The sequence below is a fragment of the Balaenoptera acutorostrata genome, chromosome 6 (assembly GCF_949987535.1).
Source record: "Balaenoptera acutorostrata chromosome 6, mBalAcu1.1, whole genome shotgun sequence".
Classification (NCBI taxonomy): domain Eukaryota; kingdom Metazoa; phylum Chordata; class Mammalia; order Artiodactyla; family Balaenopteridae; genus Balaenoptera; species Balaenoptera acutorostrata.
This window is the reverse complement of record NC_080069.1, coordinates 33953204-33975733: the sequence shown is the minus strand read 5'-3', so window position 1 is coordinate 33975733 and position 22530 is coordinate 33953204. Positions and strand designations below refer to the sequence as shown.

The 22530-nt window shown below is 52.5% G+C and overlaps 2 protein-coding genes across 6 annotated transcripts in view; one reads left to right on the top strand and one right to left on the bottom strand.

Moving 5' to 3' along the window:
• Positions 1-4817: 4817 nt before the first annotated feature.
• LOC130708490 (NUT family member 2G-like) lies at positions 4818-17163 on the bottom strand. Its single transcript, XM_057549137.1, has 8 exons — positions 17079-17163; positions 14409-15123; positions 13327-13455; positions 12160-12280; positions 11361-11537; positions 6735-7067; positions 6219-6335; positions 4818-5697 (listed from the first exon to the last, which is right to left on the bottom strand). Exons 2-8 carry the CDS (start codon positions 15092-15094, stop codon positions 4903-4905), a joined length of 2358 nt encoding a protein of 785 aa, XP_057405120.1. The 5' UTR covers positions 15095-15123; positions 17079-17163; the 3' UTR covers positions 4818-4902.
• Positions 17164-20920: 3757 nt separating this feature from the next.
• LOC130708380 (contactin-associated protein like 5-4-like) overlaps positions 20921-22530 on the top strand; it is a 218851-nt gene continuing 217241 nt past the window's right edge. For 2 of the 5 annotated variants that reach the window (XR_009008597.1, XR_009008596.1), the window contains exon 1: positions 20923-21083. The gene's annotated coding sequence lies outside the window, so the exon portion shown is untranslated. Of the gene's footprint in view, positions 21084-22530 lie in introns of all 5 variants that reach the window. The other 3 variants (XM_057548249.1, XM_057548253.1, XM_057548254.1) reach the window with 3 other exon arrangements.

Below are 22530 nucleotides of genomic sequence, written 5' to 3'. Positions count from 1 at the left end.
GTTAGGAAAAGTTTTCAGATATTATTTCTACCAATGTTTTCTGCCCCTTTTTGTCTTCTCCTTCTGGAGTTCCTATAAGGCGCATGTTATTCCATTGGATGTGCCATCAATCCCTGAAGCTATATTAATTATTTTCATTCTTTTTTCTTCCTTATTCTCTGATTGGATGAGTTCCTCTGACCTGTCTTTGAGTTCACCTATTCTTTCTTGTGCTTCATCTACTGTATTTCTAAGTTCAATTATTGCGTTCTCCAGTTCTGTGACTTCTATTGGGAACTTTCTTATATCTTCTATTTCTTTGTTGAAGTTCTCACTGTTTTCATCCATTTTCCTTCTGAGTTCAGTGAGCACTTTTATGACCATAACTTTGAACTCTTTATCAAGTAAATTACTTATGTTCATTTCATTAAGATTTTTTCCTGAGGTTTTATCTTGTTCTTTTTTTGGAGTATAGTCCTCTCTTTCTTCATTTTGCTTGACTCTCTGTGTTGGTTTCTACGCATTAAGTGAAATAGTCACATCTCCCAGTCTTGAAGAGCTGTATGACAGATGAACCTTGTCATTTAACGCTGTCTACTCTTGGTTGCCTCTCAAACCTTTGTGATTGTCTAAGCAGTTTATTTTTAATAGACTTGGCACACCCTCCCAGCAGTTGAGGGTGTGCCAAGACCAGTGAGCATCCCAAACTGGAGGATCTCAGTCAGCACCTAGATTCAGGTTGATAGGAAGCCAGACAATTTGGTAACAGCTTTTAAAGAATGCAAATATATTCAGTCCTGTGAGATTGCAGGTGTAAGCCTTGCTGGGCCCCAGAAGCAAGCAATCTGAAGATATTCCCTGGGGAGCAGTCACAAGAAAACAGGGCTTCAGATAAGTGTACAAGCTCCATTCTGGGAGATACCAGTGAACTGTAGTACGGCAGAGTGAGGGTGGAAAGATGGTACCCCCAGCCTACCTTCCTTGAGAGCACATCCGTAGCCTCTAGATGTGTGCTGAACCTGAAGCCTGCTCTTAAGTCTTGTCCCTACTAGCAAATAGGCCTTTTTCATGTAAAGGCTGGGACTGTGTCTCAGTCTGATGTGTAGTGGTACATCCTGGGGGTGGTATCCTGCCAAGAACTGTCTCTCCAATTGTTACAGTTCCATGGGATGCAGAAAAGAGATCCCTCCTGGCCTCCAGAGCCAGGTGATCAAGGAGCATCCCCTGAGTGGAGGCCACAAAAGTGGGATCTCCCGTCTTGGAGATTCTGGCTCTCTGGAGCACATCAGAAGGAAAGTGTGAAGATGATGCTTACTGGCTGGAGTGAGGCGGTGGGAAGAGTGCAAAGATGACACCATCTGAATAAAGGGGAAAAGGGAAAAGAAAAAAAGAAAAAAGAAGAAGAAGAAAAAAAAATATATATATATAGCAAGACAGAGGAAGAGCAGGGAAGAAGGAGCCAGCTGGCTGGAGCACAAAGTTGTCACCTGCAGGAAAGGAAAAAGGGGGGGAAAGATGGCACCTTTCAGCTTTATCAAGGCAGAGAGAGAGCACCCGCCAGCCTCTGTCCCTGGGGAGTATTGCAGCAGGCCCCTGTTCCTCAGATTAATGCTTTAAAATTGGGAAGTGAGTCTCTTTCACAAAAAGTCAGAGTGCTTTTCAAAGGGCTGCTTCTGCACTTGGCCCTGGGGCAGGTGAGTCTGTGCACAGGCCCTTTAAGAGCTGTTCCTCAGTCCACCACAGCCCTGTGGGTCTCATGGGATATGCCTTGTTGGTCTTCAAAGTCAGATGTTCTGGGGGTCTATCTCTCAGGTGCCAGCCTTGAAAGTTGGAGTGCCCAAAGTGGGGTCCAAACCCTTCACCTCTCAGGGAGAAGCTCCAGGTTTTGAGCTCCTTCCTGATTGTGTGTCTCCACACCAGGGATGGGATTTATGGAAAAATTGTGTCTCAGCCTTTCCTACCTGTTTTGATGTGGTTTCCCTCTGGTTTTCCTGATGTGAAGGGGTTGCTCCACCATCTTTTAGTTTTTTTCAGAGGAAAGTTTTCCATATGTAGCTGTAGATTTGGTGCGTTTGTGGGAGGAGGTGGGTTCAGGATCTTCCTATGTTGCCACCTTGAACTGGAACCTATTTACTATGTTTTAAATTTTGGTTTTCAATTGTTCAGTTTGTTACTAGTATATGGAAATATGATCAATGTTGTGTATTAATGTTTACGTATAGATCTTATATTCTGAGATCCTGCTACAGCAATTTATGATAATTTATTATGAGTTTTCTTATACATTCCTTGGAATTTTCTATGTAGACAATTATGTCATCTGTAAATAATGACAATTATATTTCTTCTTTTCTAATATGTATGCCTCTTTTTTCCTTTTCTTGCTGTACTACACTAACTAGAATCTAAAGTACTACATTGAAAACTAAGAGATGAGAGTGGACATTCTAATCTTGTTTTTGAACTCAGGGAAAAACATTCATTCTTTCACCATTTCATGTGATGTTAGAAGTAGGTTTTTTGTAGATGTTCTTTATTAGGTTGAGGTAGTGACCTTCTATTCCTAGTTTTCTGAGCATTTTTAATATGAATGGGTGTTGAATTTCGTTAAATGCCTTTTCTGTATTAATTGGTGTGACAGTATGTGTTCCTTTAGACTCAATATGGTAGATTACATTGATGATTTTTTACCATTGAACCAGGCTTGCATCCCTGGAATAAATTCCACTTGGTCATAGTCTGTTATTCATGTGGATTCTGATGGTAAGTATTCTTGTGGATTTCTTCTAATAGGGTAAATTATGGTTCCCCAAAAAGGTCCGTGTTTAACCCCTCCTATGACAATATGTGAATGTCACCTTGTATGGAAAAAAGGACTTTGCAGCTGTGACCAAGTAAAAAATCTTGAGATGAAGAGATTATCATAAATGTTCTGGGTGGGCTATATATAAACACAAAGATTTGTATAGGAGGGACACAGGAAGAGTCAGAGTTGGAGAGACCATGTGATGAGGGAAGCAGAGATTAAAGTGATGCACTTTGAAGATGGAAGAAAGGACTAATTCCAAGGAATGCAGGCAGACTCTAGAAGACAGAAAGGGAAAGGAAACAGATTCTCCTGTAGGGCTTCAAAAGGAACAAGCCCGGAGACACCTTGACTAATAGACTACTGAGCTGCAAAAACTTTCTTTTACAAAGGGTCAAGGAGGGCTGGGAGCACATATGTGCTGCCCACCTGGACAGAGGAGGACCTGTGAGGCTGACCTACAGATTAGTGGAGGTGGAGAGACATGAGCCCCTTTCTTCTCCAAGCTCTTTGCAGGGTCCAGCAGAGAGCCATGCCACCTGAGGAAGCCTGCGGCCCCAGTTTTGCATGCTGATGGTGTAGGGGTCATGTTCAGGGAGTCCCTGTTGTCCTAACCCCTGCCTGGGTCCTGGGGAAGGAATCAGAACTCAGAACCGGGAGAAGAGCCTTTGGCCAGCAGGGAAGGGGGGGTGAGGCCCGGGACAGGTCTACAAAAGATCAGAGCATCTGAGTGCTTTAGGAGGAAGGGGCTTCAGAGGTGGGCCAGCACAGGCTGTGACGGAAGCTAAGCAGACTGGGAGGGGGGGCAGTTCGGGGAGATAGCAGGGGTCTGCTCCCTACCCTCATTGTTTGCTCGTCTCACCCTTATGAGCGGGTCATTTCCCCTGCTCTGATGATTCGAAGTCTCTGCCGGCACCCACAGGACGGTGACTGAGGCCTCCACACTCCTCAGCATGGATCCCAGCTCCCACCCAGATCTGGGGCCGCAGACACCTCTCCCCCACCCCTGCTGCCCCTGTGAGTAAGCTGTTCTTGTGAAACACGGTCATAGTTTGTCAGGATGAACTGTTTTCTATGGGAATACAAATCAGTGTTGATACCAGTACACACACATGTCCAGCCATGGGTGGAAAGGGAAGGGACAGTAGTTCTGGGGTGTCTTTGCACACCCCTAGGCCCCTAAGGCCAGTCCCCACAGCCACAGCCAGATGGGTCCTCCTCCCTCAGTTGAAAGAGATGCTGCTGCACAGAAATCCCACAAGTTCCACAAAGGGGCCCAACTGTCGTTTCCCTTAGACACACCTGTAACAGGTGCCCCATGAATTTCCCCGCGCCCATTCCCCTTGTTGCATCCTCACTGGGATTAAGAGGTAGCTGCCTCAACCACTCTCCACATTGCAATAATCCCAGTGGGACTAGAGAACGCTCCCGCTATGACAAGGCAGACAGTCCTGTCCCCATGGCCAAGACTTTTCCTGTCTGGTCAGGCCACCCACACAGGAAACCCTGGATGAGCGGAGGGTCACCCCAGCGCCATCGCCTGGCCACTTCAGGGAAGCAGAGAGCAGCTCCATAAAGACAAGGGCCGTCTCCAGGCTCCGTCCTAGAAACTGGTTAGTGTCCAGAGGGCTGAGAGGCACAAAAGCAGCTCTCCCTCCCCAGACGGTTCAGGGATGCAGAAGATGCTACAGATGCCCCAGAAGGCCCCTAGCCAAGCAGGCTTTAGAGAAGGGGATGATGAGGGGGTCCCTGGGGAAAGTGAGAGCTGTGCGTTCCCAGGGGCAGCCTGAGGAGTCCTTGTCTATGTGGAGGAAAGGTTTGGCCACCTGTAGATCCATAGCTCCTGTGACCTCCCTCACCCTTCCTTCCTCTCAGGATCGCTCTCTGTGGAGCAGCTCCACACGAAGAAGATGAGAGTGGCCTGAGAGCATTTCCCACCAAAACTATCTTTATTCACAATTTTCATACATCACTCCAAAGGTCCTGCCCACACCCACCTCCCCCACCTCCCTAATCCCCCACAATCCCAGGATCAGCTCTGGGGTGAGGAGGAGCCCCTAGGCTCCCCTGGGGGCCGCCCTGGGGGGCTCGCCCTGGAGGGCCGGCCCGGCTGTTCCCTACTGGCTGCAGTGCTTCCTCTGCTTCTTCCTCCTCTTCCCTGTGACAAACGGGTCACGCTTTCTCTTTCTCGGCTGTGAGGGGCGAACCAGCCCCAGAGCAAAGGCTGGCCTCGCAGAGACCCCGTGGCCAGCCCCGGGGATGGGCAGCTTCTCAGCAGCGGCTGGGCGCCCACACAGAGCCCGCTTCCTCGACTTGGGAGCGGCTGGTGGAGCTGGGCTGGGGCCTCTTCTCTGAGGGGAGGGGGCCTGGGGAGCACTCCTGGCCCCCCAACCTCCAGGGGAGGCCAGGCCTGAGGCAGGGGCAGGACTCTGGGACAGCCGGCAAGGCGGCAGGCTCTGCGGAGAGGCCAAGAGGGAGGCCAGGCTGTGGAGCGCCTCCTCGTGCTCACTGGACGCGTCCCTGGGCCCTCGGGCCTCCGGAACAGGAGACGCCTCTCTGAGAAGAGACGCATCCCTGGGTCCCAGTAGAGGGCCAGTGCGCCTTTGACCCTGGGGAGGGGAGGGCCGTCCGGCCCGGAATGGAGAGACCTCCTGACGTCCTCGAGAGGGAACAAAGACTTTGGGCCCGAATGGGCCAGTTTCTGCTCGGATGGGCCTATGAAGAGCCTCAAAATCAATCTCTGGTGGGCAGGCTTCATCACTGACCCCTCGATGGCGGTCTTGGTCGTGCCTCTGGGCACCTTGGCCGGCGTGGGACTCAGATGGACTTGAGCCCATTCCGCGTGCACTGTGGCTCGGGGCTGCCGGCCCACCTTCCTCCTCTTTCAAGTCCAGGAGTTGTTTCTGCACCAGCTGGTAGGAGGGAGGAGGACAGTGACGGCTCCACGCGCACGTGTGAGAGGAGGAGCACTGGGCAGTGGGACAATGGCCCTGGGGGGGAGGAGGGGACGGGTGACCCCAGGACTAGACTCCAAATACAGACACGGTGGCATTCCTGCCATCCTCCTGCACCTTATTCCCAGCTGTGTGTCCTTCCCTCCGCTCCCGGCTCCCCATCCTCTCCTTCCTATCACCCTGCGCTGCACCCACCCCAGAGAGGGCCCTTCCCCATGCCAGGCCTCCGAGGCAGGGAAGGGACGGACAGAGCCATGTGGGCCTCCTGCTCTGGGGCCCTACCTCTCCCCTGCTCACTGGGGTCCCTCCGTGCCCTGGTCTTCCTGGGTGTCCCTTGTCTCCCCTGTTCTACCTGCGATCCCTCCCTCCTCTGGCTCCCCTGGGCCACCTGGTTTCCCCTGTCCCCTGGATCACCTGGGGTCCCCCCTCCCCTGGAGTCCCCTGGCTCCCTAAGTGTCCCTCTCCCTCCCCTGGCTCACTTCTTCAGGGGTGAGTCCTTCCTCCTGCTTCAGCTCCTCAGCAAGGGCCAAGACATCCAGCTGTGGGTCCGGGGAAAACAATTCTGCCGGGAATCGAGGATGAATGACTGCCTCCACCTCGGACAGAAAGAAGAGGCTGTGAGCATCCTTGGCCAGGAGTGGCCTGTGACACAAGAAGACCAGGAGGGAAAGTGAAAAGCAGAGACCCACCCCCACTCTCCTCCACAAGGCGGGGATGGTCAGCACACACACACACACACACACACACACAAACATGCACATACACAGTCACACACAAAAGAGCACATATACAGATGCACATACACAGACACACAAAGGCATACACACAGACACAAACATATACGCACATACATCTGCGTAAACCTCCCCTAACACCAGGCTCAGGAACAAGGAGCTGAGCTTAAGTCCCATCGGCCTGAGCAGAACCCAGATCTTGGGTGCTGAGAGTTCCATGCCCTGGCATCTTGTAGACCCCAGGCTCCAGGCCCAGCCTACCTTGGTGACAGAGTCTTCCCGGGAACGCAGCTCGTCAGTGTAGCTCAAGAGACACGGGTCCAAGTAGGTGTCGTCCTCTTCCTGCTTCAGCTCATTTCCGTCCTTTCCACATTCTGCATGTGACTTGCCGCTGGCTGAGTGGACGGACCCCACCAGCGCCTCCATCCTCTCCACATCCTCCCTCACAGCCTCAGGGGGAATCTCCTTGGGCGTCTTGGGCTCCGGGTTCCCCTGGGATCTGTGTGGCTTCGGGTGCGAGGGCTGGGCCCTGGGGCCGGACATCCTGGGAGCACAGGCTGAGGCAGAGCAGGAGGAAGGGAAGGAAGGTGAGGGACTCCCGGTCCACCTCCTGACCACCGAGCGCACGTTGGTGAGGGCATTGTTTGGGGGACGTTGATGTGGGTGTGGGAAGGGTCAGGACCATCTGAAGCCTCATGCACAGTTGGAGAGGGGAGGTTAGGGGGTCATCTAAGAGAGTCACAAGTAAGGAAGTGGGGAACCTCCAATTTTCTAGGGGTCTCCCCATCAAGCCCACTTCTCAGGCAGACTTCGTGTGGGGTCCTTTGACAGGGAGGTGTGAGAGGAGTTACAAAACTGACCAAGTCAATACCCCGTAGTGACAAAGGGCAGCTGAGACCCCACCCCCCCCCACCCCCCGCCTCGGTGGCTCTTTTCGTTGAAAGACCAATGCCCCTGTTTTGAAAGAAAAGGATCCACATGGGGACGTTGGCCAACCCAAGGCCCCTGTTACCTGTGCCTTCAGCTCCAGTGGGAACCTGGGTGCCTGGCTGAAGGCCCACTTTCGGGGCTGGGCGCCCCCGAGGATCCAGCTTCGTTGGGGCTGGAGGAGGCAGATCCTGCGCGCACTGCATCCACTGCAAATGCTGAATGTGCATCTCCTCCTCGGCCGCAAATTCCATGAAACTGGGGGGTGACGGAGGCACAGGCCACCCTGAGAAAAAGGCCTGGGTTCTGGAGCCCAACAAAGGCAGCCAAGACTGAGGCAGTGGGAGAGGACGTGCCTTGGGGCCGTCAAGGCCCTGTGAGGTGCTGTCCGCAGCAGAGAGCTGCTCCTGGAAGCGATAACAAGATCTGGGACCCTTCCTGCCTCACCAGCACTGGAGGGCATTCAACAGCACAGACCCAGGTCGCTGAATTGAACCAGGTCAACGGGACACATGGCTGACCCAGGGGGCACCCTCCTCATGCCCCCGTCTCCATCCAGAACCACATGAAGGGCTGACAGCCAGAGGCTGGAACAGGCATGTGTTCCCCACAGGGGTCCTTGCCCGAATCCAGGACCCTGGGCTAGGACTGAGACTCCTGGAACATAGACCTGGAGACAGGGCCCAGGAGAGGCTGGACGATGTGGATGCTGAGCTTAGAGGAGAGGCCTTCCCTTCCTCTGAGAGGCGCTCGTTTGTTTGCTTTTGTTTCTTAAACCAAGGGGATTACCACGGAGCAAACACTGGAAGGGCCGGAGACCCTTGGGCCGACGACAGCTGGCTTCCCCAGCCTCTTCAGGGATGCCAGGGTACCCACTCAGGGCACTTTTCATGAGAAGAGGTGGTCCTAAATCTATGTTAGTGGCCGCCAGCCACCCACCACTAAGGAAGCAGCAGGCTGGCGGGTGGAGCTCTTTCCCCGGCCCAGCCCATATGGCCGGAGTTGGACCCCTACTGGACTCACAGCTTCACCCTGCCCCGTCCTGAGACCTTCATGTCAAGGCAAGGGTAGGTCAAAATCAGGGGAGGGCAGAGCTCCTGGTGGAGGAAGGACAGAAGTCTCAAACTCTCAAGGTGAGGGATGGGTTTCTGGGGGAGAGTAGGGCCCCTGGGCTGCGGGGACCCTGTGCTGGGTGACAGCCCTTCTCCTCTGTCCTCTCTGATGAGCACCCCCACGGCCAGACCCTGCCCTCACCCACTGGCCTCACCCTCCACGCAGCCCCTGGGCCCAGGACGCTGACTCACTTTTCCGCCCTCTCGTAGTAGATCATCCGGTCAAGGTTGTTCAAGCGCCGCCATTCCTGCACGGCCCTCCACAGTCCCTCCTCCAGCGGCATGTTGGGATTCAGGCGGGCCACGGATCGAAGCACTGGGCTGTAAGCCCTCGGGGTCAGTCTCCGGGCCCAGCCCAGCCCCCACCTGCCTGACCCCACCCGCCCATGTGGACCACACATCACTCAACCCAGAATGACTGAGCAACAGGAGGGTGAGAGGCGGGCGTCTGGGAGGGCAAAGACAAGCCTTCCCGGCCACTGCTGTCACCGCCTCACACTCACTCAAGGATGACCATCCACTCCCAGGCTAGAGCTGGGACATTGTGCCTTGGGGAGCTCTTTTCCTCCTCAAGGCTGCATTTTCATAATAAAAATCACCATCATCAATGAGGCGTGGCATGTGCCAAGCAATCTGGTAACACTTCATAGATTAGCCCAAGGCGTCTTCTGCACAGTTCTCTGAGTGAAGTGTAATTGTCCCCTTTTTACGAGGGACCGGAGGTTTAGGATGGAAATGCCTGCCAGGCTCACAACTCTAGTGGGAGAGAGCCCACGGCCTTAGGAGAGCTCTACCATCACCCTGTTCCTAGTGGAATTCTCCACAACGAAGTGGAGGCATGCATAAAGCACTCTCCTGGGCCCCGCGCTCCTCCCCCTTCTCTGAAGTGGCCTCCCCTGGCCATGTGCGCTCACGTCCTGTATGAAGGACACGGCACCACAGGAGAGGGCGGCCTCCACTCCTTGGCTCCTCACCTTACACCACGACCCTCTCTGACTGCAAGTCTGCAGTCCGTATTACCATGAGAATCATGGAAGAGCAAGCTGGCCAGACTCACAGGGTGGTGGGGCCAGTTGAGATGGGGCACATTTCAGTCCTGATGTCACGGACTGGCAGGCCCACCCATGTGACCGACAGTGTGCCTTCTCATAGCATGGACATCGCCCTCACACCTTCCTTCCAGTAGCCCTAGAAACCTAACGTGCGAGTCCATCCCCAGTTCCTCTTTATCTAAAAGCTCCCATAAGCTCAGGACCCGCTGAGCGTTCACTCACATGAGAAAGCAGGAAAAAGCTTCTGCATCAGGACTCAGGTGAAAGTGTCTCCGGGCCAGGGGCTTGATGTGCTGCCAACGTCGGAAGTTACTGTACTCTCTCTGGGGGTTAGAGGAGCCATCCTGCGAGGCGTTGGACTGCTTGGTGGCCAGGCGGCCCTCCCTGGAAGTGCCATGTGGCCATGGCCCAGAGTTCACGGGGCGAATGATAGGGGCCAGCTGGGCAGCTGGTGGTGGAGCTTGAGGAGGAAAGCCTGGGGTCCAGCCTCCCTTGCCAGCCTGACGTCCTCGAAAGGGAACAAAGACTCTGAGCACGAACGGGCTACTGTCTGTTCGGATGGGCCTATGAAGAGCCTCAAAATCAATCTCTGGTGGGCAGGCTTCATCACTGACCCCTCGATGGCGGTCTTGGTCGTGCCTCTGGGCACCTTGGCCGGCGTGGGACTCAGATGGACTTGAGCCCATTCCGGGTGCACTGTGGCTCGGGGCTGCCGGCCCACCCTTGTCCTCTTTCAAGGCCAGGAGTTGTTTCTGCACCAGCTGGTAGGAGGGAGGAGGACAGTGACGGCTCCACGCGCACGTGTGAGAGGAGGAGCACTGGGCAGTGGGACAATGGCCCTGGGGGGGAGGAGGGGACGGGTGACCCCAGGACTAGACTCCAAATACAGACACGGTGGCATTCCTGCCATCCTCCTGCACCTTATTCCCAGCTGTGTGTCCTTCCCTCCGCTCCCGGCTCCCCATCCTCTCCTTCCTATCACCCTGCGCTGCACCCACCCCAGAGAGGGCCCTTCCCCATGCCAGGCCTCCGAGGCAGGGAAGGGACGGACAGAGCCATGTGGGCCTCCTGCTCTGGGGCCCTACCTCTCCCCTGCTCACTGGGGTCCCTCCGTGCCCTGGTCTTCCTGGGTGTCCCTTGTCGCCCCTGTTCTACCTGCGATCCCTCCCTCCTCTGGCTCCCCTGGGCCACCTGGTTTCCCCTGTCCCCTGGATCACCTGGGGTCCCCCCTCCCCTGGAGTCCCCTGGCTCCCTAAGTGTCCCTCTCCCTCCCCTGGCTCACTTCTTCAGGGATGAGTCCTTCCTCCTGCTTCAGCTCCTCAGCAAGGGCCAAGACATCCAGCTGTGGGTCCGGGGAAAACAATTCTGCCGGGAATCGAGGATGAATGACTGCCTCCACCTCGGACAGAAAGAAGAGGCTGTGAGCATCCTTGGCCAGGAGTGGCCTGTGACACAAGAAGACCAGGAGGGAAAGTGAAAAGCAGAGACCCACCCCCACTCTCCTCCACAAGGCGGGAATGGTCAGCACACACACACACACACACACACACAAACATGCACATACACAGTCACACACAAAAGAGCACATATACAGATGCACATACACAGACACACAAAGGCATACACACAGACACAAACATATACGCACATACATCTGCGTAAACCTCCCCTAACACCAGGCTCAGGAACAAGGAGCTGAGCTTAAGTCCCATCGGCCTGAGCAGAACCCAGATCTTGGGTGCTGAGAGTTCCATGCCCTGGCATCTTGTAGACCCCAGGCTCCAGGCCCAGCCTACCTTGGTGACAGAGTCTTCCCGGGAACGCAGCTCGTCAGTGTAGCTCAAGAGACACGGGTCCAAGTAGGTGTCGTCCTCTTCCTGCTTCAGCTCATTTCCGTCCTTTCCACATTCTGCATGTGACTTGCCGCTGGCTGAGTGGACGGGTCCCACCAGTGCCTCCATCCTGTCCACATACTCCCTCACAGTCTCAGGGGGAATCACCTTGGGCGCCTTGGGCTCCGGGGTCCGCTGGGATCTGTGTGGCTTCGGGTGCGAGGGCTGGGCCCTGGGGCCGGACATCCTGGGAGCACAGGCTGAGGCAGAGCAGGAGGAAGGGAAGGAAGGTGAGGGACTCCCGGTCCACCTCCTGACCCGAGCGCACGTTGGTGAGGGCATTGTTTGGGGGACGTTGATGTGGGTGTGGGAAGGGTCAGGACCATCTGAAGCCTCATGCACAGTTGGAGAGGGGAGGTTAGGGGGTCATCTAAGAGAGTCACAAGTAAGGAAGTGGGGAACCTCCAATTTTCTAAGGGTCTCCCCATCAAGCCCACTACTTAGGCAGACTTCGTGTGGGGTCCTTTGACAGGGAGGTGTGAGAGGAGTTACAAAACTGACCAAGTCAATACCCCGTAGTGACAAAGGGCAGCTGAGACCCCACCTCCCCACCCCCCGCCTCGGTGGCTCTTTTGGTTGAAAGACCAATGCCCCTGTCTTGAAAGAAAAGGATCCACATGGGGACGGTGGCCAACCCTAGGCCCCTGTTACCTGTGCCTTCAACTCCAGTGGGAAGCTGGGTGCCTGGCTGAAGGCCCACTTTCGGGGCTGGGGGCCCCCGAGGATCCAGCTTCGGTGGGGCTGGAGGAGGCAGGTCCTCCGCGCACTGCATGCACTGCAAATTCTGAATGTGCATCTCCTCCTCGGCTGCAAATTCCATGAACCTGGGGGGTGACGGAGGCACAGGCCACCCTGAGAAAAAGGCCTGGGTTCTGGAGCCCAACAAAGGCAGCCAAGACTGAGGCAGTGGGAGAGGACGTGCCTTGGGGCCGTCAAGGCCCTGTGAGGTGCTGTCCGCAGCAGAGAGCTGCTCCTGGAAGTGATAACAAGATCTGGGACCCTTCCTGCCTCACCAGCACTGGAGGGCATTCAACAGCATAGACCCAGGTCGCTGAATTGAACCAGGTCAACGGGACACATGGCTGACCCAGGGGGCACCCTCCTCATGCCCCCATCCCCATCCAGAACCACATGAAGGGCTGACAGCCAGAGGCTGGAACAGGCATGTGTTCCCCACAGGGGTCCTTGCCCGAATCCAGGACCCTGGGCTAGGACTGAGATTCCTGGAACATAGACCTGGAGACAGGGCCCAGGAGAGGCTGGACGATGTGGATGCTAAGCTTAGACGAGAGGCCTTCCCTTCCTCTGAGAGGCGCTCGTTTGTTTGCTTTTGTTTCTTAAACCAAGGGGATTACCATGGAGCAAACACTGGAAGGGCCGGAGACCCTTGGGCCGACGACAGCTGGCTTCCCCAGCCTCTTCAGGGATGCCAGGGTACCCACTCAGGGCACTTTTCATGAGGAGAGGTGGTCCCAAATCTATGTTAGTGGCCGCCAGCCACCCACCACTAAGGAAGCAGCAGGCTGGTGGGTGGAGCTCTTTCCCCGGCCCAGCCCATATGGCCGGAGTTGGACCCCTACTGGACTCACAGCTTCACCCTGCCCCGTCCTGAGACCTTCATGTTAAGGCAAGGGTAGGTCAAAATCAGGGGAGGGCAGAGCTCCTGGTGGAGGAAGGACAGAAGTCTCAAACTCTCAAGGTGAGGGATGGGTTTCTGGGGGACAGTAGGGCCCCTGGGCTGCGGGGACCCTGTGCTGGGTGACAGCCCTTCTCCTCTGTCCTCTCTGATGAGCACCCCCACGGCCAGACCCTGCCCTCACCCACTCGCCTCACCCTCCACGCAGCCCCTGGGCCCAGGACGCTGACTCACTTTTCCGCCCTCTCGTAGTAGATCACCCGGTCAGGGTTGCTCCTGCACCGCCATTCCTGCACGGCCCTCCACAGTCCCTCCTCCAGCGGCATGTTGGGATTCAGGCGGGCCACGGATCGAAGCACTGGGCTGTAAGCCCTCGGGGTCAGTCTCCGGGCCCAGCCCAGCCCCCACTTGCCTGACCCCACCCGCCCATGTGGACCACACATCACTCAACCCAGAATGACTGAGCAACAGGAGGGTGAGAGGCGGGCGTCTGGGAGGGCAAAGACAAGCCTTCCCGGCCACTGCTGTCACCGCCTCACACTCACTCAAGGATGACCATCCACTCCCAGGCTAGAGCTGGGACATTGTGCCTTGGGGAGCTCTTTTCCTCCTCAAGGCTGCATTTTCATAATAAAAATCACCATCATCAATGAGGCGTGGCATGTGCCAAGCAATCTGGTAACACTTCATAGATTAGCCCAAGGCGTCTTCTGCACAGTTCTCTGAGTGAAGTGTAATTGTCCCCTTTTTACGAGGGACCGGAGGTTTAGGATGGAAATGCCTGCCAGGCTCACAACTCTAGTGGGAGAGAGCCCACGGCCTTAGGAGAGCTCTACCATCACCCTGTTCCTAGTGGAATTCTCCACAACGAAGTGGAGGCATGCATAAAGCGCTCTCCTGGGCCCCGCGCTCCTCCCCCTCCTCTGAAGTGACCTCTCCTGGCCATGTGCGCTCACGTCCTGTATGAAGGACACGGCACCACAGGAGAGGGCGGCATCCACTCCTTGGCTCCTCACTTTACACCACGACCCTCTCTGACTGCAAGTCTGCAGTCCGTATTACCATGAGAATCATGGAAGAGCAAGCTGGCCAGACTCACAGGGTGGTGGGGCCAGTTGAGATGGGGCACATTTCAGTCCTGATGTCACGGACTGGCAGGCCCACCCATGTGACCGACAGTGTGCCTTCTCATAGCATGGACATCGCCCTCACACCTTCCTTCCAGTAGCCCTAGAAACCTAACGTGCGAGTCCATCCCCAGTTCCTCTTTATCTAAAAGCTCCCATAAGCTCAGGATCCGCTGAGCGTTCACTCACATGAGAAAGCAGGAAAAAGCTTCTGCATCAGGACTCAGGTGAAAGTGTCTCCGGGCCAGGGGCTTGATGTGCTGCCAACGTCGGAAGTTACTGTACTCTCTCTGGGGGTTAGAGGAGCCATCCTGCGAGGCGTTGGACTGGTTGGTGGCCAGGCGGCCCTCCCTGGAAGTGTCATGTGGCCATGGCCCAGAGTTCACTGGGCGAATGATAGGGGCCAGCTGGGCAGCTGGTGGTGGAGCTTGAGGAGGAAAGCCTGGGGTCCAGCCTCCCTTGCCAGCCTGTCTAACTCCAACAGCTGAAGCAGTCACAACGGTCCCCATCACAGGGGTTGCTATGAATTCGGGTGCAGGACATGCAGCACTCCTGCTGAGGGCCCCTGGAGCGCTCCAGTTGAGGGGGGCCTGAGTAACGACAGAGGTCTGAGTCTGGGGGGCCTCCACTGTCCTCCCTTGTGACCTGACTTGGACAGTGAGGTTGCAAGCCCCAGGGGCACTGGGGCCAAGGCCACCATTAGCCACCATAGGCGTCCTGGGGAAAGCTGGCAGCAGCAGGCTGCTGCCAGGAGGGAATGCTGGGGTGATGGGACGTGGCAGGTGCTGCTGCCAGGGTGGCCGGTGCTGGGCGCCAGGAATGGGTGGAGGGAAGGGCACTGCCGTGAAAGTAGACAAGGAGGCACCAGGGTTCATGGTCACATCCGTTCCCAGCACTGGACATGCTGTTGAGGCAAAGGAAAGGAGTGAATGGAGGAGGAGAATGGGCAAGTGGGACTGAGGCTTTCTGTGGCATCAGAGTGTAAATCTCCACAGGTGAGGGACACTTGGACAAGGGAAACTGTGCAGCGTGCAAATGTCTTCAAGTGATTTTCATGCCCTGACCTCCACTTGAGAATTATTCCACTGGTGACACCGCACCCATCCACCAAGGTCCCTGACCCCTGTCTGCCGAGAAGAAATCGCCTCAGCAAGCACTGACTTGGAGAGCCTCCCTAAGGCACCCCCTGGCACCTAAGCCTCACAGGCTGTCTCCCAAGATCTGGAACTGTGTGGACATCCGCTCTGTGAGAAATGCCCCTCAGCCGGCGTACTAGCAGCTAGGGACCTTCTCCAAGGTAAGTTCTAGGCACCCAAAAGCCCTTTGTGGACAGGTATTGTGTAAAATATTAGGGCCCCACCTCCTCCTCAGTCCTCCTTTTCCTGATGCTCAGTAGAAATCCCCTCTTTCTTTCCTAGCCTCACAAAACGAAACAAAATGCTGGAAAATATCTCTCTAATGGAATCCTGATACAAACCCATAACACTGGCCCAGAATGCACCTGCATCTCAGAACAACCCACAGCAGACACGTAACATGGGCCAGGTCCTGCCACCCCCTCCCCAGTGCCCAGAGTCGCTGTCATCACTCAGGAGTTCTGTTCCTAGGAGGCGGGGGTGGGGGGAGTGGTGTGTGAGAAGTAGGCGCGTGTCCCTTAGATTCTGTCATTTCACAGCCAGTGATGGCTGCAGAGGATTAAACAAGGGCCAGGGAATTGTCATGTTACATTGGTCATGGGAGTACAGACCGCCTGTGGTCCTTCCCCCTCCAGCTCCCAATAACGGAAAGACAATGTGAGAAGCAGGCAGAAGCCAGTTGCCATGGCGATCAAGTTGTCTGGATCACATCCCTGTTCAGGAGAACAAGGTACACACCACGGTGCACCTAATTAACCAGAACAGGTGTCATAGGACGTTTAATAATAACACAGAAGATCGTCTTCCTGCCCCTGGGCTACACTCCTTCCCCCTTTAAAAGAGGAAGCAGCCTTCACTGACATTCCACCCGAAACAACCCCACTCCACATCTGTCTCCTGTCCATGAAGGAGTGACAGGAAATATGAACAAACTCTTCCTCTCAAGGCAGCCTGAGGGTCCGCCATGAGATACTGGACGAGATGAAGTAGGTCTGAAGTACTGCGATTCCACAAAAGGAAGAACAATTCAGAGCAACTCAGGAACCTGAGCCCTCTCTTGGCTGAAGTTACACGGTTGCCCATCCCCTGTTGAATCCAAAGCAACAGTTGCCTGAACTGAGAAGTGAGCTCTGGGCTGGGAGGAGTGGACGGGGTGTGGGCTGCGGCAGTTAGAGTAACCTCCTGCCTAGCTCTCGGAGAGGACACTTCACTGCAGGTGTGGCCACACACAGCCCCACTGAATAGTTTTCTCACCAAGACCATCTCTCCCCACGGCCCCCTTAGATACAGTATGCTCCTGTTCCAATCCCTTAGAAAGATATGGTGAGGCAAGCTTCAGGTGCCTCAGGAACACAAGACACGTCTAGGCTTTCCTCATGACCCTCCCTGTGTCACCACCAGGACATCACACACATCCTTACACACACGTTTCAAAGTGGCTTGTCTCCCTTCTAGAAAGAATCAACCTGCCTGCTGCCATCCTTTCTCCATAGCCAGGGCAATTCCTCTTGATCCACCTCCAATGACCCCTCCTCCCCAGTGCAGTCTCAGGTTTCTTCAGGCTCCCCAGTCTCCCCAGGTGAAATGTCCTCGTGTGTCCAGTGCTCTCTTCTCCCTCTACTTCAGTCCAACTGTGTGCCCACCGTGAAGTGTCACGTGTGAACCCGAAGGATGTGAGGGATGGCAGGGTCTCTGAGAACACACCCCCAGCCTATAGGCTTACCTCCTTCTGAAGCCGTCCTGCAGGCTTGGGCACGGACTACTGCTGCCTGGTAGCCTCAATGAGAAAAGTCAAGACCAGGACCCAGAGAGTGACCTGCTTCAACAGACGCTCAGGGTCCAACTGAAGGAGGGGCCGGTTTGAGTCATAACAGTAGAATGTGGCTGAAACGTTCTGCAGTGCGGGAGGGGCAGAGGGCACGTGGGTCTGGGTAGGGTGGGGGTGGGGAGACATTCCACGAGGGCTCTGGCAGGTAGGCAAGAACCGGAAGTTCCTTCCACCTCACACAGTGGCAACACAATTGGCGTGTGCCTCTTTACGCAGTTTATAGACTGTTTTTTTGATTCATGGCACCGAGGTTGGACTTGACGGTCCCTTCCTTTCACTTCTTTTTCCATCAACCTAGTTTTGTGTCCCTCAACACACTCTGCTTCCTACCTGGCTCTTGACTTACTTCAACAGAGACTAGACTTTCTGAACAAAATTCAGAACGGTTAGTCTGATAAACACTTGGGTATTTATGGCCACATGGAACTGAGTATTTGAAATTAGGATTGTCTCAGCAGATCCAGTGTCTTTGACTGCTGTATGTACATCACTCCTAAGGGAGTGGTCCTTGTGCTCCAACCAACATCCAGCAGGACCAGCCTTACTAATGATCCTTTGTGCTGGAAAGCCCCCGTCCATCAAAAAACCGTCATGCAGCCCCCATGTCCAAGACCAGAATTCACTAAATGTCTTTCTCATAGTATTCCATGGTTGTAAAAGATTTAGTTTTTTACCTTTTAAATGATTTTAGTATAATATTTTAAGCGAGCAACACCTTCTCATGGTTCAAAATTAAATTGTGCAAAATGGAATATGCAGTGGCGAGTCCTCCTCCCACCTCTTTCCCCTGTCAACCCAATCCTCTTTCCCGGAGGAAACCAGTGTTATCTCTTTCACTAAAATCTTCCCAGAGATACGTCATGCAACTAAAAACGAAGGCAATCTGTTTTCAGTTTTTAAAATGCCTTCATTTTTTTTCTAGATGACAATTCATATATGTTCCAATATATCTGAGGAGATTTTCAATGATTGTCTTTGTACGGGTATCGTGGCTCCTCTGTTTCTGCACTAGATTCCTAGAACAACAATTTCTAGTCTCTTAAATTTCAAAGCACCTGAAAGAATAGGGTGGCTCGATCTAGTAAAGAAAAGTAATAAATGCCTAACTGAATTTGACTTTTGAATTTCACATAAACGAGGAATTCATTTTTAGTACAACTTTGTCCCATGCAACATTTTGGACATAGTTTTACTGCAAATTCTTTCCCTGTTTATCTGAAATTTACATTTAACTTGAAATCTGTATTTTATCTTGCAACACTACCAAAAAATCAGAACATAGTAAGCTATTATCAGTTACTCATCCTTATGAGAAAGAGACCTTGGAGTGACGAGACTCAAGTGTGCACCTTGGCTCCAACAGAAAACACAACTGTAAACATACACAAAATCTGCAGGCTCTTTGGATGAAATGGATTTGGAAGAGCCATCATATAGCACTGAACATCTTGGCTTAGTAGGGGTAAGGACAGAAGTAAGGAACAAGAAGGCAGAAAATCTTCTTCTCTTTCCTTATGTTAAAGGGACTAAACATCCTAGAGCCCTGGTTTTTCTAGGTGTTAAAAGTCCACTACCCATGAGATGGATGTGCACCTTGACACAATGCCAAGAGTTTATCCACCAGTGTCCAATCCCCATTCAGACAAGCCCACTTCCATCTAAATCCTAGCCTGCAAGCCCTGCTTACAAGTTTGTTAATTTCCTGTCTGCATTACATACACTTGCTCTTTACAATCTAGGCTCATCGTTGCATATGGCCCCATCTGCATGGGAATCATGGTAGCATTCCTTTTACAAAACTTGTCTGATTATTATTTTCATATTGAGAATCCATGTCAGTCAGTTAACCACTATCAAAATGATATGAAAGAGTATTCGTGTTTTGTGTTGTGAGAAGAGAGGACTGTTAGGAAACTTGTCAAGGGAGATGAAGGCTGAAAACCTCAGAGGATGGCAACCAAATCTCTTGCGAGACGAGATTCTCTCACTGCTGTAGCTGCAGTAGAACTCCACCTGATTGTGGGGTGTTGGGGAAGGAAACAGAGGTTTAGAAGGACTGTTCCACAGTGTGAAAAAGACTCCTGTTGGTGCTTAAGAAGTTCCTTGCCTCTTGTCAGGAAAAACTGACTCAGAAGAAGATGAGAAGATAAGGTGAGAATATTTCAAGCAACAGCATGGTGAAACTTTATGTCTAAAGAAACTTTAGACATAAAGTTTCTAAATGAACTTTATATCTAAAGAAACTCCTGTCGGGGACTGAAAAAAATAAACAGTTTGGGAATATCGCTCAGTACTGGAGCTTTTACAATGAAGGAAAACTCATATGATTTTCAACCAATAACTTCATACTAGAGGGATGGTGAGGCAAAATATTGTACCCAGGCACTCGAGAAAGGCAGGCTTCCTTGTTGCTTCCTCCCTTTGTTCAGTCATTCAACCAGTTATTTACAAGATTCTCACTCATAATTCTGATACAGTATTTGAAGGACTCTTCTCAAGGCCACTGATACAAAAATTGCAATGTGCAAAAATTAGCCAGTCCCAATTCTGCAATCACTTTTGTAATACTTCAAAATCCTACACCCCAGGGACAGAGATAATCAAATTAGCCCAAGTGTAATTTGGGAAGACCAGTCACAGAAGGGAGTATCTAAAAGTCCTTTGGATCATGATCTCTGACTATTCCTGCACAGAGGCTGCGGGCAGGCATTGACTACTGAGAAAAAACAACTCTGGACATGCATCACAAGCCTCAGAAGACAGTTCATCTTCCACTCAATCACGAAACATTAAAGAAACGAAGAGATACCATGTTTGTGTCTTATGGAGTTTTCATGTCTGGGCACTTGGAGGCGCTTAGTGCTGTTAGATGTGAGGGGTCTTCAGAGGCATCCTGTTGAGTGAGAAATGCTCTAATCTTGCAATTGACCAGAAAGAGGATCTGATGATTGAAGTTTCTTTGGGAAGTATTACAAAGTCAGGTCAGTAAGTTGATCCCGCTACTATTTTTGTTGTTGTTGTTATTTTTAATGCCAACTGAAAGTCTGCAAGATATTACAAAAAAGGAGGGAGGGAAAGTAAAATTGTTCCCATACTACCTGCTGTGTTGAAATTGGCCCAGATTGGCCACTCTCTCTCAAAGTTATTTAAAAAAAAAAAAAAAAAAAACGTACAAAGGAAACACCTGTGAATCAACATTTATTGAAAAACCTCCATGTATTAAATACACTGAGAAAAAATATTCTAGTAGAGTAAATGCGTTTGGGAAAACTCTAGGAACGGAGTCAGGAGACAGTATCTTAAGAGTGTTTCCCAGGTCTGAATTCTTTGCTAGAATTGTTCTTTAGCGGAAACTTCAGGCTTGCTAGGAAAAAGGACCTACTGTTTTTTGAAAGGCATAAACAAGAACCAAGGAACTGCAGTCCAAAGGGCATGAAAGCACTTGCCCCAATTTGAGGCTACTGTGCTTAGAGCGGAGCTCTCCAGAACTCTTTGTAGCTAAGTGCATGGGTTTCACGTGTGCAATAGAAAAATCACGAGTGCACATCTCACAAGAGCTGGTTTTAAGAAGAGACCAGCACAAAAGTTCCCGGCGAGGAGCGTCGCCAGAGACGCTCCGCAGCGTGCCCGACACTCCACCTCTCTCCTCTCTGACAGAGAGCTGCAGGACCAGATGCCCGCGTGCCCCGCGCCTGCACGCCTGCGCACGCCCACTGGGGCGGGGCTCTCAGGCACGCGGACCGCCATCCTCCCACGGCTCCTGGCGTCTGTTGGGGCAGTTGGTTCGGCTCCGGAGGACAGGAGCGCATGCGCGAGCGCGGAGGTTGGGGCCCCAACGGCCGTCCGGCGGGGGTGGGGCCTGTCATGGCGGCCTCGAGAGTCAATTCCAGGAACCCTGAGGTAAGGGGTACGGGGACTTTTCACCCCTCAGGTGTCACCGCTCTGCGCTGTTGTTCACCCTGTGGGTTGTTTGTGCCCTTGTCCGTGTAAGGAGACTCCCCACAGTGTGGATTCACGCCCCCATAGAGCTCGATTCCCTTGAGGGGTTTACCCCAGGGTTATTGGCACCACTGGGGAGCCGGCTGCATGAAGGGTTCAGTGATTGCGGGGCCTACAGTGGGGGGTAAATAGTGTGTGTGAGCTATTAAACAGGTGCCCAGGTGCCGTTCTAGGCTGCGCGTTCTGAAGAGTACAGAAGCTAGAGGGACGTTCTTGCGAGTTGAAAACCCTCATCTGGTTCCAAAGGTGTAGCTCAGGTGATTGGAAAATGAGTGAAGATCGAAGGAACACACTCATGGTTTCACTAGTGTCTTCCTTCTTATCATAAAAACATCAATCAGCACTTATGTTCAAACTGCATTCTTTTGTCAGTGATGGGAGCAACTTTGCTGAATGTGGTAATAAACATGTATTTGTAGTCTGATGTCAAATCATGATTGATTTGCAAGCATAGATGGGGTCTGTACATATTTAATTTGTTGGTGGGAATCTGATATGTAGTCAAATGTGTGGGTTGGTTTTGTCTGTGGATGTTTGTGTCTGAAGGGAGGTCAGCCTGTGTTTTTGTGAGAGTGTGTAAGAGTGAGTGTTGTACTTGGAGGGTGTTGAGATGTGACGCAGGCATACTCAAGGAGTTGGTGGTTAGGTGTTTGTAATTAGGTGTTTGGGGAATATGTTTACATGTGTTTTTTTCACCCATGAATTTGGGGATTTATGTGTGTCTAATGGTGGATTTGGAAGGATTATCTGCATATGCATAAGGGCAATGTCAGGAAAAGTAGTGGTGTATATTACTTTGGGTGTCCAGTCTGTTTATTTTGTATATTTGGGGAATGTAGGATGATCATTTGTGTATTCAGGGCATGTTGTATGGTTATGGGGTGTTTGTGTGTGTGCATTTTCAGGAGCTGTCTATGTATATTTGGCTGTGTAGAGGGCAAGTCTGTGACTATTTTATGGGACTGGTGGATGTTGTATATGTAGGTATGTTGTGTTTGTATGATTCTGTATTCTGCAAGATGGCAGAGTTAATTCTGTGTGAGAGGTTGGGAATGTGGGGTTATGTATATGCCAGTAGTGTGGTACTGTATGTGTATTTGGAACAAAGGGCATATAGGATGATATTATTGCATATTTGTAGTGTTCTGGGTAATTGTGGTTGCATTTGGGACTTGTGGAGAGTTATGTGTTAAATGAGTTTGTGTGTGTATTCAAGGGGCATGGCCACTTGGAAGAATATTTGCTGAGGCTGTGCATTTGTAATTTTCAGTAGGAGCCTCTGAAGCTTATGTATTTTGGGAAGTGAGTATATGTGTATCTGATAAAGAGGTGGGGTTCTATGTTTCTA

What these genes read in the sequence shown, in the direction of transcription:
- LOC130708490 (XM_057549137.1), bottom strand. Translation starts at nt 15,094, where the DNA reads ATGAACCCTGGTGCCTCCTTGTCTACTTTCACGGCAGTGCCCTTCCCT. An exon ending in TACTACGAGAGGGCGGAAAA is followed by an intron (nt 12,281 to 13,326) that starts GTGAGTCAGCGT and finishes GTCACCCCCCAG; the next exon opens with GTTCATGGAATTTGCAGCCG. An exon ending in CTCGGGGGCCCCCAGCCCCG is followed by an intron (nt 11,538 to 12,159) that starts AAAGTGGGCCTT and finishes ACTGTGAGGGAG; the next exon opens with TATGTGGACAGGATGGAGGC.